A 16,069-nucleotide genomic window follows, 5' to 3' on the forward strand; every position below is an offset into this window, starting at 1 on the left:
ATCCCAGTATTCCTCTATGAGAGGGAAATTTTCATGTAGGCATTGTTGTTAGAGTTCTGAATTTTATGTTAAAAAATAAGATATACCCAAAATGCTCTCCTAAAATTCTAAGTGGTGGCTAAATGCTGTTGGAGCCCATTTCCCCCAAATACCTGGCCATTTTGGCATAAAAATTATGGGATGGATTTTGGAGCATTTCATTAAAACGAAATGGCTTTTGGGTATTTTCTGTAAAAATTGTGGCACGGTCCTACTTATTCATGAAAAGATTGCCTGTTTCACAGATTCTTCAGGTCTCCAGGTGCATTTTCTTGCCATTCAAGATGGTTATTCTTTCTTGCTGTATTGATGAACCTAGATGTTCTTCCTAGTCCTCTGTAGCCAGTGTCTTCTTACAGATTGAAGTAAGAACCTAATTGGCTTCTTTATATTCTTGTAATGGAGCAGTGAAATTTTTTTTTGCTTAAACATTTTTTTATCTCATTAGAAAATGATAATACATGTGCCTTGTAGATCATTTAAACATTGCAGGAAAGAGAAAAAAAGAAAAGTTATCATCGCCTATAATTCAGTAGAATAACTTAGCATTTTGCATTCTGGCTTATTCTAAGAATGAATGATTGAGAGGCGCCTGGTTGGCTCGGTTGGTAGAGCATCAACTCTTGATCTCACGGTCGTGGTTCAAGCCCCACCTTGGGCGTGGAGCCTACTTAAAAAAAAGAATGAATAAATAAATACCACAATTAAAGTCATAATGTGTATATAATTTTATATTTGGTATTTAATATTTAACATTAATCATAGACATCTTCCTATGATTAGATCTTCCTAAAAGGTCTTAATAAACATTTAAAATAGGATATATATTTCATTATTTGGAGTTTTGTAAAGTCTACTAGAAGCTGTTTTTCCCATTAGCTACTTTTCTTTGCAGCATTCATAATTTGAAAATCAGAAAGGTTTAAATTTGAAGTTCATTTAATAAAGCTTATTCCACTTGGAATTGTATTCTAGTGCATAGATATTTAGGCTTCTGATTCTGTTTTTAAAGGTGAGTTTTGTTTTTTGTATTCCAATGACCCTGTGGCTTTTCTTCTTTAATTTCAGAATTCCATACGACATAATCTGTCACTGAACAAGTGTTTCCTTAAAGTGCCTCGATCAAAGGATGACCCAGGAAAGGTAGGATTCATTATATTAAGATAAAATAATTGGATTCTTCATTATATGTGTTGTTTGTATCTGAGTAATATCTGTTATATAGAGAGAAAGAGAATTGGGATGAGAGCACTCCAGAACTTGTCTAGTTCATTGGTCATGAACCTTCCTGATCCTCCTTCACCTCACTCCACCTTATCCCCATTTTAGTTGGTAATCTTCAAGGACCAACCAGGCAGAGAGAGCTTTCTTTTTAAGCATTGGGAAGTTAGCTAGTGTAGAGCTGGTCCTCTGTAATAGTTTGCTGCTTCTAATCTAGTTTTTGTTTGGTTATTTTCTTAAGTACTGTGTATTAAGTTAAATTTGGTTTTTGAACTGCTTGTCAGGAACCACAGTTTATTATTTATTGCATATAAGAGGTAGATTTGGTAGATCTTGACACAAGTGCGAATAATTCTCCTGAAATAAAATTCTCTATTATTTCCCTATTTTCTTAGTTACTGTTTTTTCCTTTTCATTCCATTTATCTCCTGCCACCATTACACTTTTAGTATTTTATCTACAGAGACTTCCCTTCTTTTTGGTTTTAATAGCCATATCAACTGCACTGTGGCCTGTACTTGGTACTAGTTACTTGGTTTCTAAAGCTCAGAGTACTTTCTTGGACCATAATTTGGTTGTCATGATGAATTATTACATTAGGACTTGGAGATAGTGTATCTGTTGGCAAACGTTTTGCTCTTTGGCTGGTTAGACTTTTTAACCAGCCAAAACAGTCTTTTTAAGCTCACCATCCCTGGAAGAATCTTTCTAAAATGTAAACCTGGTTATGTTACACCCTGCTTAAAAGTACTCCCCAATGTCTTCGAGATGTTGCCTTGTGTTATCAAATACCCTCTATGCTTTTCCTTGATCTACTTTTCTAGCTATGATTCACATTCAAGACTCACTGTGAGGATCTACTTGAAGTTTCCCAAATATGCTTTTCATACGATTTTCTCTTCTGCACAAACTCCCTTTCTCTACTTGGCTGGCCTACTCTTTGGGTCTATTAAGGTTGAGCTACAGCATTACTTCTCTGAAGTTTTTGTTTCCACATACTTCAGCTGAGTTTGTTGTTCCCTCTTGATTTCCTGTTACTTTGTCATCATTGCGATAGTTCCTAATCAGTCTGTCCTTGGGTTGCTACCTCCAAATTATAATAAATTTCATATAGTAGCCAGTGCTGTCTTTCAAAAATGTTAACCTAATTACACATTCTCCTTGTTTAAAATCTTTATTGATTATCTACTGTCCTTAGGTTAAGGTCTAAACTTATGAGGGTAGGGATCATATATATATCTATATCTATATATCATATTTATATATATATATATATAGAGAGAGAGAGAGTTCACTTTTTATCTCCAGTTGCTTGCACAGTGGCTGATGTCACTGAGGAGACTCTCTTGTTGAATGAATGAATGTATTGTGTCCTCTGCTAGATGGATAACTTCTTGAGGTTAGAGATGGAGAGTTACTCGTTTCCATTGTAAAGAAGGCACTCTTAAGTAATGGTTATTTTATAACACCTTCTATGATCTGCCCCATCAAGTTGGTTCTCAGTAAGACTGAATAGATTATTATTATAGTCTTCTTATTTGACCCAATTTATTGTTTGTGTTCATAATTCTCCAAGGTTGTGTTTCTTTTCTTTAAAGCAGGTTTGTTATAAAAAAAGAAATTATATAACTTTTTATATTTGCTTCATTACAATTTCTGATGGGCAGTGAGTGTATATATATATATATATATATATATCTGACTGAAAATGTTCTTCAAAGAATTCAGAGATTATCTTTGTGAGTTCTTTGAGAGCATTAATTGAATACTATAAACAGTTGGTTCAGATTTAATTTTTACGGGGTGCCTGGGTGGCTCAGTCGTTGAGCATCTGCCTTCGGCTCAGGTCATGATCCCAGGGTCCTGGGATCGAGCCCCGCGTCAGGCTTCCTGCTCGGCGGGAAGCCTGCTCTCCCTGTCCCACTCCCCCTGCTTGTGTTCCCTCTCTCGCTGTGTATTTCTCTGTCAAATAAATAAATAAAATCTTTTTTTTTTTTTTTAAGATTTTATTTATTTATTTGACAGAGAGAGACACAGAGAGAGCAGGAACACAAGCAGGGGGAGGGGGAGAGGGAGAAACAGGCTTCCCGCGGAGCAGGGAGCCCGATGCGGGGCTCGATCCCAGGACCCTGGGATCATGACCTGAGCCGAAGGCAGACGCTTAACGACTGAGCCACCCAGGCGCCCCCAATAAATAAAATCTTAAAAAAAAAAAAAAAGTTTAATTTTTACATGAGGTTTAAATCATTAAAAAAATAAACCAACATACCTGAATGTTTTACTATATTATGTACTAAATCTTAACCAATTGGAGATCTATTTAAAAAAAAACTTGTGCTGTCAGGTTTTCTTTTGTGCAGAACCCAAAACTTTCCTCCACCTTTAATTAAATAGTATCATGGAATAAGGCATATGTAGAAAACATATGTTACTCTTGCAACTATTCTTTTTGAATCAGGATTGTCTTAACTAATGTGCAACCAAAACAAAATACAGAAATAAATAGAATCCTGAGAGGTTAATAACAGATTTCAACTTTTACCATTAGTCTCCAATTTTAAAGTTTTGTTTTAATCAAAGCACATCATTGTTATCATTAATTTTGGTCATAATAGTAAATACCATACATTTAATCTTATAAAATGCATTACACTAAGAGAGACATTTTTATTTTCAGTCTTCAGGTGAGATTTAAATATCCATTGTTCTTATTTATCTTGGTCAGAAGTAAATGTAAACTGGATCTTAATAAAATACATTTATATGAATAAAGCCATTTTAATTTTTGATATCAAAGTACGATTTTTATTTAAAAATCCCATTACCTAAAAAAACACTTTGAAAAACCTCAGATCCATTTGATAGAAAAGGAAACTAAGGCTAATAAATGAGGAATGACTTGTCCAGATTCAGGGTGGAATTAGAACCCAAGTGTATTGGCCAGACTTAGTTGCAGTCACAGAAACCCATTACAGACCAACTTAAGGGAGAAAATATCTACAGAAAGAACTGGAGCCTGGTTCATAAATTGTGTCACCAGGAATGTCTCTTTAGTCTACTAAAGTCCCTTAGTTCTACTAGCTTCTCTGATGGCTTGTTTTTTCAGCCCAGTTAATGGCAGAGATGACCATCAGCAGCTTCTGGCTTATGTTCTACTTGTTTACTCACCCTTAGTAGAAAGGGAGTGTTTGATGTCCTCCCCTACCAAGTCACCTGGAATATAGCAAACATCTTAGAATGAATGCTGTACAAGCAGAATACACTTGGTTTCTTGGTTCCTTGGTTCCTAGACTAATGCTTTTTCCGCTATACCAATCTTCCTTGAGAGGGAGGCCAAAATGTTAGTTAAGTTTTGGTACTTATGAATTGTTTTTTCTTTTTGTATTACAGTGTTTCCTGGCATTTGAGGAGCTTTTCCAAAACCACCCTCACCACAGTGGGAGAAAACCATTGAGCCAAGGTGGGGTGGGAGTAGTTTTTGGTCTTGGGTATGGGGTGGACTTTAACCCCTTAGGATTTTACTAGCTGCTGCCATGACTGACATGGGTCCAAGAGATAGAAGTAGAAGTAGCACATCCAGTATCTTCTTCCCTGTATTTTTATTTGAATAGCTTCCTGTTCAGTGTATCACCAGAGAGGTATGAAGGCCAGCCTAAACTTGGAAGAGTATTGTTGAATTACCGATGTTTTTTTTTTTTTTTTAAAGATTTTATTTATTTATTTGACAGAGAGAGAGAGAGAGACAGCGAGAGCAGGAACACAAGCAGGGGGAGTGGGAGAGGGAGAAGCAGGCTTCCCGCCGAGCAGGGAGCCCTGGGGCTCGATCCCAGGACCCTGAGATCATGACCTGAGCTGAAGGCAGATGCTTAACCGACTGAGTCACCCAGGCGCCCCAAATTACCGATGTTTTTATATGGCTATTTATTCCTGACTCAATCCTTCATTTTCTAGAAGTCTTTGTCATAAAATCCCTTAATATTTGAATCTCTCCCATGTACATTAATGGGCTGAAATCAGTCTTATGTTCCCCGAAACTAATTTCAAATAGCCACATTATTGCTTTCTTTAAAAAGAAACACAAAATGAAATTATATTTTGCATCCATAACTCTACTGCCTGTTTTGGGAGAGATTTCTGTTTTCTTTTCCTTGATTACAACTCTGTTTTTGCATCTTGTAGTCTCTCCATTTTTTTTTATTACTGTCTTTTATCTTTTCTCTTTTTATTAGCTTTATTTTCTGTATTTCTGTTGTTTTGTAATCTAATTGTTGTTGTTGTTAAAGTTTTCTTTTCTTGCCTTTTATTCACACATGCCTCTTAATTATCTTAAAGAAAGGTATATTTTCACATTATGGGAAAACAAATCCTATCAGCTAAATTTCACTTAAAAAAAAAAAAAGAGTTCTCGTTCTTTGCTTTCTCCCTTCATCTTTTCTCAACCCTTTTTCCTCTTCTTAAGCTCAGAAAAATGAATCTGGTTTTAAAGGAAATAAAAGATTATAGGAAGTGGTTTCAACAGTTGTATAATTAGTTAGCAGCATTGGGTTCTAATAGAACTGAGGTGGTAGCTAAGAAGACCCCATGAGGGCCACCTGCCTCTTCTGGGAGAAGGAACTTCAGTGAATTCATAGTAACAAGAGTTTTTTGGGGCAGAGGGCAGGGGATGCTTTTTCTTGCCTGGGGATGGGAAGGTCGTAAAGGCTTGGTGGCTGTGAAAATCGGAGTGTTTTGTGAGGAAACAACAAATTCCACTGCTGGATAATTAACTTTCAGAATTTCTGAGACTGTAATTTTTTTCTATTCTTGTCCTCTGTCCTAGTATGGGGACCATAGCATAGTTGACTGATCTCGTTTTTTCAGAGTTTTCTTTTTTGGCCATGTTAGTATTGGGTTGTATTTATTTATAAATTGTTTTTTATTCATTGGTATCCTGTTTTGGTTACTTTATTTGTTCAGAGATGTAGAAAAACTGGAGAGGTTTGAAAGTACATAAGATATAACATTAAGTTTAGATTAACAGTGTTGCAGGAATCACAGGTATGTACTCTGAAGAAGGAAGAGTGTAATTTTAATACTAGTCTTAAAGTAGATGCATGATTTTTGTGAAGAATTTGACCTCTTTGTCTTTGTATAAAACCAAATTGGAAATGGGATTTAAAGATAAGAGCAAGACTTTGGTTAGACAAAGATAAGGGCATCTTATTTATTTGATTGAAGAAGCACTGGTAGGATTCCAAGGGATGTTTTAGAGTTTGCCACTTCTTCTTCTTCTTTTTTTTTTTTTTTTAAGATTTTATTTATTTATTTATTTATTTGACAGAGACACAGCAAGAAAGGGAACACAAACAGGGGGAGTGGGAGAGGGAGAGCAGGCTTCCCGCAGAGCAGGGAGCCCGATGCGGGGCTCGATCCCAGGACCCTGGGATCATGACCTGAGCCGAAGGCAGACGCCTAACGACTGAGCCACCCAGGCGCCCCTAGAGTTTGCCACTTCTGAAGCACTTTAGGATAAATACAATAATAACCTTTGTGGTTTTAACTCATGGTAGGTAAGATCCCACTTCAAGGCTGAGAAGAGGACATGATCAAGTTGAGCTGGGGGACCAGTGAGAACAAAGTTGAGATAGAATCAGGAATTAAGGGAATTAATGTAAGTACAGTAGTCCTCCCCCTTATCTGCAGGGGATACATTCCAGGACCCCCAGTGGACACCTGAAACTGTGGATGGTACCAAACCCTATGTATGTCTTTTTCCTATACATATGTACCTATGATAAAATTTAATTTATGAGTTAAGCATAGTAAGAGATACTACTAATAACTAATGATAAAATAGAACAATTTTAATAACATACTGTAGGGAAAATTATGTGGCTGTCATCCCCCCCACAACTACCTTATTATACTCTATTCCCCCTCTTGTGATGATATGAGATGATAAAGTGCTTTCGTGATGAGATGAAGTGAGGTGAATGATGGAGGATTGTGATGGAGCATTAGGCTACTCTTGACCTTCTGACGCTATGTTGGAGGATCATCATCTGGACCACAGTTGTGACAAACTGCAGAATGTGAAACTGGGGATAAGAGGGGGGACTGCCGTACTCATATGAGATCCAAGAGTGAAGAAAAGGATTGGTACCAGGGAGTACATATGAAGGCAAAGGTGGATTAAGAACGTGAGATGGTTCAGTAGACAGAGCAAGGTTAGAAAGCCCAGAGTAAGCACAGGCATTTGACGAAGAGATTTGAAAGATTGGAGTTAAACAAGAGATGAGGATCATATTCAGAGAGAGAGAATATTGCAGAAACAGAAAGAAGTGCTGTCATAGAGTTTTTTTGTTTTTTTGTTTTTTAAGATTTTATTTATTTGACAGAGCACAAGCAGAGGGAGAGAGAGGGAGAAGCAGACTCCCTGCTGAGCAAGGAGCCCGACGTGGGACTCGATCCCAGGACCCTAGGATCATGACCTGGGCTGAAGGCAGCCGCTTAACCGACCAAGCCACCCAGGCGTCCCTGTCATAGATTCTTAACAATAAACTTAAGCCAAGGCAGTTGAGTTAGAATGGCCTTTTATTTCCACGTGCCATATTCTCTCTTCTTTTTTTAAGGGTGGGAAGTAACATTTTGTTGTTGCTGGCCTATTTTTTCCATCTCTAAACTACTTTAAAAAATAGTATTTTGTCAACTAATTAATTAAAAAAATTATATATGGTAAAACTCACTGTTTGGTGTCTAATTTTAGTTGTTTTGACAAATGCAAACAATTTAACCAATGCTGTGATCAAGATATGGAACATTATTGTCCGTTGGTCGTCAGCCTCTTCTTCCACCCCCAGGCCACTACTGATCTGTTTTCTTTCCCTATAATTTTGCCTTTTCCAGAAGTTCAGATAAGTGGGACTCATGCAATAGGTGGCCTTTTGGGTCTGGCTTCTTTCACTTAGCATAATGCATTTGAGATCCTTCCATGTTGTTATATTAGCAGTTCATTGCTTTGTTTTATATATTCTGTTGTATGGATTTACCCCATTTAATCACCATTTGAAGAATATGTGGGTTGTTGCCAGTCATAATTTCATTTGACCATCAAATTCTTTTCTTTAGGCTTAGACTCAGTAATTAATACTGAGAAATACTGAAGTTCAAGACAATGTTGAATTAACCTAACCTAATATATAATAGTCATACTCAACTGCTTTGTGGATTATGTTAAATACAGGTGAGCATTGTCTCTTGGAAATCAACCGTGATACAGTAAAACCTTATTTTTCTCCAACTTAAAACAAAATTTCCAAAAGGACTAAGCTAAGGCATTGATGATTTAAAAACAAGATATGACCAACTATTAATCACTTAATAGAATGTACTGTTTTTAAGTATCCTTAACATTTAAGGAACGGTTTACTACAGTAAAAATGCTAATTATGTATTATTTTTAATCCAGTGATTAAGAGTAGATTCCTTAATAGTCTTTCCTGAGTAATACTTAGCTTAATTTGATATTCAATATATTTAAATATAAGTAATAAAAGCCTGCATTTGTTCAGGAAGAATGTTCTAAGGACCTGAGTTGGCATTGGGATAGTTTTTGTCCAAACATTCATTCAGCTAACTAGCCAGCCAAGCTGCCTGCCTTTGAGTATATTTGACTGTTTACTATCTATTTTTGTGGTCTGAGTAACTATTTAACTTTCCTAATTATGCTTAGGCAATAGGTATAAACCAAGACCGAAACTTGGGAAGTATGTTCACTCTATATGCTCTATCATGGAGCTATGGGCAGTTACCAGGCAGTTTACCAGCATCCTGAGATGTTGGAGGGTAAAAAAAAAAAAACCTTTGAAACTAGATTGACAAATCTAAACTGGAGAGAAATAAAACATTTGAGACATGGTATGAAGCCAAAGAAGTCAGGGACAGAAGGGATTCAGTATTGTTTCTGAGGCTCCTGATGATGTGCATTGAGAGTTAAGGATGAGCAGAGAATGAATGGTCTATGATGATTCACTTTACCAATGAACATGTATATTGGCAATAGGGTTAGTTCAAAAACATAAAATTCACAGATTTAGCCATTTGGAGTGGTTGGTTAGTAATTTATGATAGGGACTGCTTTCCCCAGGAATATGAAATAGTAACTTGTTGTGTTTATGTTTAATCAGATAATGGCTTTTTTTTTTTTTTTTTTAAAAATTTTTTTTTTTCCATTTGAGATAGCAGGGGGGGGGGCGGGGGAGTAGAGGGGGAGGGAGAAGCAGGCTCCCCAGTGAGCAGGGAGCCCCATGTGGGGCTTGATCCAGGACCCCAGGATCACTGCCTGAGCCACAGGCAGATTCTCAACCAACTGAGCCACCCAGGCACCCCATTGGCTTTTTTTTTTTTTTTAAGATTTTTTTTAAGTAGTCTGTATACCCAGCGTGGGGCTCGAACTCACAGCCCCGAGATTAAAAATCTCATGCTCCCCAACTGAGCCAGCAAGGTGCCCCAGATAATGGCATTTTTATTAGGCTGTTTTTTTAATCCGAAGGCTGTTAAAGTTCAAATTAGTGTGTGATAGAGCAGGGTACTTATTTGACATAAAATTTCAGTCAGAAATTAATTAGGATAATTGTACTTTATTTTGAGTGATAAATGTTTTGTAATGAAAATAAAGGTATTTAAGTCCATTGCTGGTCTTTGGCACATTTTTATTTCTGATGCATTTTCTATATTTCGATTACCTTAATTTTCCTTAAGTTGATGAATTATCAGTATTATTGTTTGATCACTTCAATTTAAGAATGCTACCTAGTTTTCAATTGGGTGTCACCCCTTTTTTTTCCACTCTAGAATTAATCTTTGTTTTAGGATGGATACATGTACATTTTAAGTTTATTATTTTTTAGTAATCTCTACACCCAACATGGGGCTTGAACTCATGACCCCGAGATCAAAAGAGTTGCATGCTTTTCCAACAGAGCCAGCAAGGGGCCCCATGTTTTAGAATATCTTGAAGTTGGCAGTTGATTTCTTTTTGGAAGATGTGTTCAAAGCTGTCCAAGTCTAACTTGTGATGTTTGGGACTGTGCACCCTAGAACAGTGCAGTCTTCTCCCTTGGGAGGACATTAACGTGCTGTACCAGAATTGTTGATATGAATTAATAATGTCTACATTTGTATACTGCTTTACAGATTAGGGAGTTGTTTTACAGGTATTATCTCAATCTTTACAACAAGCTCCAGTTTTAGATTGTGATCTTTAAGTCTATAGTAGAGTTTTCCATAGTAGATTAGTTTGCGTAAAACTCACATAATGGAACTTCACATAAATGGAATCATTCAGTATACAGTTGACCCTTGAAAACAAGGTTTCAACTGCACAGGTCCATTTATACATGGAATTTTTTGATAAATGTAGTACTTTAAGTGTATTTTCTCTTTCTTAAAAAAATTTTTTTAACATTTTTTTCCCCTCTGGCTTACTCTATTGTAATACAGTGTATAATGCATATAACACAAAGTATGTGTTAATGGACTGTTTATGTTATCAGGAAGGCTTCTGGTCAACAGTAGACTATTAGTAGTTAAGGTCTGGGGGAATCAAAGGTTACATGTAGATTTTTGACCAGGGCAGGGGGGTGTCAGTGCCCCCAAGCATGTTCTTGGGTCAACTGTACTCTCTTTATATCTGACTTCTTTCAGCATGATGCATCGATGCTATTGCATATGTCAGTTGTTTCTTATTATTGCTAAGTAGTATTCCATTTATTCATTGATCTGTTGATGGACATTTGGGTTGTTTTAATTTGGGGACTATTAGGAGCAGGCTACTAAGAAATTCTCGTACAAGTTTTCTATGGACATATGCCTTCATTTTTCTAGAATAACACAGTATTCGCTCTGTCAAAGGGTAAGTGGAAGATTAACTTTATAAGAAACTGCCAAATCTTTTTGCAAAGTAGTTGTGTATTTTAAATTTCCGATAGCAATGCATGAGAATTCGAGTTGCTCCACATCCTGGCCAACAGATGGTATCACCTATCTTTGATTAAGTCATTTTAGTGGGTATGGAGTGGTATCTCATTATGTTTTTATCTAGAATTTTCCATGTTGAGCATCTTTCCATGTACTTATTGGTCATTTGTATATCCTATCTTCTGGAGGTTCTTGTAAAGTCTTTTGCCCTTTTTTTCTTTTTAAAATTTGGTTGTCAAAATTATCACTGAGTTGTAAAATTTTTTTTTTTTTTAAAGGAACCCAACAGGCTTTTCTTTCTTTCCTTTTTTTTTTTTTTTTTTTTGATTGAGAGTGCATGAGTGGAGTTGGGAGAGAGGGAGAGAATCTTAAGCAGGCTCCACACTCAGCGTGGAACCTGATGCAGGACTCAATCTCAGTGATGCTGAGATCATGACCTGAGCCAAAAGCAAAAGTTGGATGCTTAATTGACTGAGCCACCCAGATGCCCTGTAGGTTTTTAAAAAATATATTCTGGATATGTTTTTTCTTAGATTTATAGTATATAAATACTTTTTCAGACTGTGGTTTGCCCTTTTTTTTTTAATAATATATTTTTTTCACATTTTTATATCTTCTTTATTGCTGAATGTAATAATTTCTATTAATAGGTACTCAATAAATTTTTTTTTAGTTTCAGAGGTAGAGTTTAGTGATTCATCAGTTGCATATAACACCCAGTGCTCCTTATATCATGTGCCCTCTTTAATGCCCCTCTCCCAGTTATCCCTTCACCTCCACCTACCTCCCCTCCAGCAGCCCACTGTTTGTTTTCTAGAGTTCAGCATCTCTTATGGTTTGCCTCTCTGTTTTTATCTTATTTTTCCTTCCCTTCCCCTATGTTCATCTGTTTTGTTTCTTAAATTCCGCATATGAGTGAAATCATATGGTATGTGTCTTTCTCTGATTGACTTACTTTGCTTAGCATAATACTCTCTAGTTCTGTCTACGTTGTTGTAAATGGCAAGATTTCATTCTTTTTGATGGCTGAGTAATATTCCACTGTGTGTGTGTGTGCGTGTGTGTGTGTGTGTGTGTACACGTGTACACACACCACATCTTCTTTATCCATTCATCTGTTGATGGGCATCTGGGCTCTTTCCATATTTGGCTGTTGTAGACATTGCTGCTTAAACACTGGGGTGCACGTGCCCCTTCAAAGATATTTACTGACTTATTTTTTTAAAGATTTTATTTATTTATTTGACAGAGACACAGCGAGAGAGGGAACACAAGCAGGGGGAGTGGGAGAGGGAGAAGCAAGCTTCCCGCGGAGCAGGGAGCCCGATGCCAGGCTTGATCCCAGGACCCTAGGATCCTGACCTGAACTGAAGGCAGACGCTTAACGACTGAGCCACCCAGGCGCCCCTAATGATTAGTAACTTTTGTTTCCCGTCCAGGAAATCAGCCAAGGTCATAAAGATTTTCTCCTCTGTTTTCTTCTGTAGATCTTATAGTTTTATATATTTTTATTTTTTATTTAAATATTATTTTTAAAGTAATCTCTGTGCCCATCATGGGACTTGAACTCAGGACCCCAAGATCAAGAGTTGCACAGTCTACTGACTGAGCCAGCAAGGTGCAACAGATTTTATAGTTTCAGATTTCACATTTAGGTCATGTGTGGAATTGCTGAGTCATATGTTTAATCTTTTGAGGAACTGCCTACTTTTCCATAGGAGTACACTATTTTACATTCTTACAGTTATGAGGCTTCCAGTTTTTCTTCACACCCTTGCCAGCCCCTTTTATTGTGTCTTTTTGATTATAGCCATCCCAGTGGGTGTGCAGTAGTGTCTCATTCTGTTATGAGTTTGATTTACATTGCTCTAATGGGAAATAATGATGATCATTTTTTCATGTATTGGCTATTTGTATATCTCTTTTGGAGAAATGTCTATTCAGATCCTTTGGCCATTTTTTAATCAAGTTGTCTTTTTAATAGCTTTATATGTTCTTTGTATATTTTAGATACAAGTTCTGTATCATGTTTTGTGGATTTCCTTCCCTTCTGCAGGCTGTTTTCTCACTTTCTTGATTGTATCTATTTATAAAACACAGGTTTTAGATTTTGATAGATTTATCAATTTTTCTTTAGTTGCTTGTGCTTTTGGTGTCATATCTAAGAAGTCATTGACTAATTCAAGGTCATGAAGATTTACACTTTTTAAAAGAGTTTTATAGTTTTAGCCTTTACATGTAGGTCTCTGATCCACTTTGGATTATTTTTTATGTATGGTGGTAAGAGGCCCAATTTCATATTTTCGCATGTGAATATCCAATTTTGCCAGGACCATTTGTTGAAAAGACTATTCAGTGTTTTAGCTCAGTCTGTGAAAAACTATTTGACCATAAAATAGACTTATTGGGGCACCTGGGTGGCTCAGTTGTTAAGCGTCTGCCTTCGGCTCAGGTCATGATCCCAGGGTCCTGGGATCGAGCCCAGCATCGGGCTCCCTGCTCCGTGGGAAGCCTGCTTCTCCCTCTCCCACTCCTCCTGCTTGTGTTCCCTCTTTCGCTTTCTCTCTTTCTGTCAAATAAATTAATAAAATCTTTAAAATATATATATATATACTTATTTTATTTCTAGACTCTTAATTCAAATTACCGTAATTTCATAGTAAATTTTAAAATTAGGAAATGTCAATCTTCCAGCTTTGTTCTTCTTTTTCAAGATTGTTTTGACTATTCTAGGTCAAATACATATTTATTTTAGGATCAGCTTGTCAGTTTCTACAAATAAACTGACTGCAATTTTGATAGGGATTGCATTGAATTAGAGATCACTTTGGGTCATATTGCCATCTTAACAATATTAAGTCTTCCAGTCCGTGAGCACAGGATGTCTTTACATCCTTTATTCCTTTTAACTTAAGGAGTAAAATGCTGGGTATGTATAAAAGCAAGTAGAGCTGCAGTATCTGAAGTCCCATGTAGCTCTGGATGTTCTGAATTTTTCATTATTTTAATAATTTAAGTCTGTCTTCAAATAAGACATTTATTGGAGTTAAGTTTGGCAGTCATTTGTTATTTATATAAAATATATATATATTAAATATATATTATAACTTCATACTAGTTATAAAGTTTGGCTCTGGAGATATAAGGATGAGTACAAGATCACTACCATTAAAATTTCTGGTCTAGGGAGGAAATCACTTATAAAGAGAATTTCATAAAATATATTAGGTTCAGAGATAAAGATTTTTTGAAAGTTGTTGACCCCAGTCTTCACTGTGTAAAAGATTTCACTACATAAAAAAGTGATTATAAATTGTGTATTAGCACTTTTTTCAGTGTTGCCTAGTTGTGATAGCTTATGGAGAAGTTAAAAAAATAAGTACTTTAAAGGCTCTTAAGACTTTGAGTTCTGGATGGGTTAGTATCAATAATATATTTTTAATGAATTTTCAGCATTTATGAATTAATTACAAGAAAACTTAGAATCAGCATGCCACATAAATATTGAAGGAAATAAATAGCATTCCAGTGAAGCAAAAGAAAAATTAAAAAAAAAAAAAATTCTCTTCAGCTATCTGGACTCATCTCTTACCAAGTCTTTTTTTTTTTTTAACCTAGTCAAATGAACAGATTCTTTAATTTCGTATTCATTCTCATAGATCTGTGACTTTAGCACCAGAATTCTCTGTGTGGTTTATGCCATGGCTTCATTTGGGAGTTCTTTGGAAGCCTGGAAACTCCCTCTCAGAATATTTTTAAATGCTTAAGCTAGAATATACAGGATTAAAAAGATAAGCAGTTATATTAAAATAGTTATAAAATATAACAAATTTATGATACAATAATCTACATGCTTCCTTAGTAACATTAAGTAACAAAATTGAATGTGGTAGCATATTATTATTTTTGAATGTGTAGCATGTTAAATAACAAAAGTAGAAATGAGTAATGAATAGTAATGACTGACATTTTGAGACAGAACTATTAATGTGACAGGAATCAATCTGATTTTTAGATATTCCTAATATTGTCGTTTGTTCCTTACATTCATAATGGAAGGAAATGCTCAATTTCATGAAGTCCCTGAATCCTGCATAGACTCTCTAGGAATTCATGAATGCCAGGTTAAAAATGCTAATTGAGCTATTTCCTTTGCCTAAAATTTTTTCCCCCCTTTTCCTTCTACCACATCTGAACTTGATTATCCTGAGTTTCAGCTCAGTTGTCTCACTTAGCACTTGCTGATTATTTACTTGCCTTTTATGTGCTATAGTCATTATTCTAGGTATTTGGAATACATAAGGAAACAAAACAGACAAAAATTCATGCCCATAAGGAACTTAGAGCCTTATGGGAGAATAACAATAAACAAATACATAAATCATATAGAATTATATAGAATGTTAGATAATTAAAAATGCTGTAGAAAAATATGGAGTAGTATAAAGTGGATCCAGTGTGGATTGCCATTTTCCAAAGAGTAATAAGGTAAGCCCATTGGGAAAGTGACTTTTGAGCAAGGACATGAAAGTGGTGAGAGTTAACTATACAGGTATCTTTTCTGTCCCCTTCACCTCAGTTGAGGACTGAGACTTCCTTTTTATTTGTATTCCTAGTGTTAGCATTGTGAGTAACATGATCAACCCTTCATTAACTGTCATTAAGAGAAAGGTGGTTTACCTTTCTGGTATCTGCCCATAGTTTGAGAAATTTAGCCAGTTTGTGTGATTTCAACATGTGTCATTTTCCTAGTGGTGGGTTAGATAAATATTCAGGTTATGTCCAGGTAATAGCTTGCTCTTATATTTACTTTCTGATATTAAGCTTCACTAAATATATTTTGGCTGTTATT

General features: G+C 35.9%; 1 protein-coding gene across 6 annotated transcripts in view; it reads left to right on the forward strand.

Moving 5' to 3' along the window:
• The window catches only part of FOXJ3 (forkhead box J3), a 190,886-nt gene that overhangs the window by 106,342 nt on the left and 68,475 nt on the right, over positions 1 to 16,069 (forward strand). For all 6 annotated transcript variants that reach the window (XM_032431498.1, XM_032431484.1, XM_032431528.1 and 3 more), the window contains one exon: positions 1,108 to 1,182. In XM_032431498.1, the coding sequence (XP_032287389.1) occupies positions 1,108 to 1,182 (75 nt within the window). The remainder of the gene's footprint in view (positions 1 to 1,107; positions 1,183 to 16,069) is intronic.

This window comes from Phoca vitulina, unplaced genomic scaffold (assembly GCF_004348235.1).
Source record: "Phoca vitulina isolate PV1807 unplaced genomic scaffold, GSC_HSeal_1.0 scaffold2, whole genome shotgun sequence".
Taxonomy (NCBI): Eukaryota; Metazoa; Chordata; class Mammalia; order Carnivora; family Phocidae; genus Phoca; species Phoca vitulina.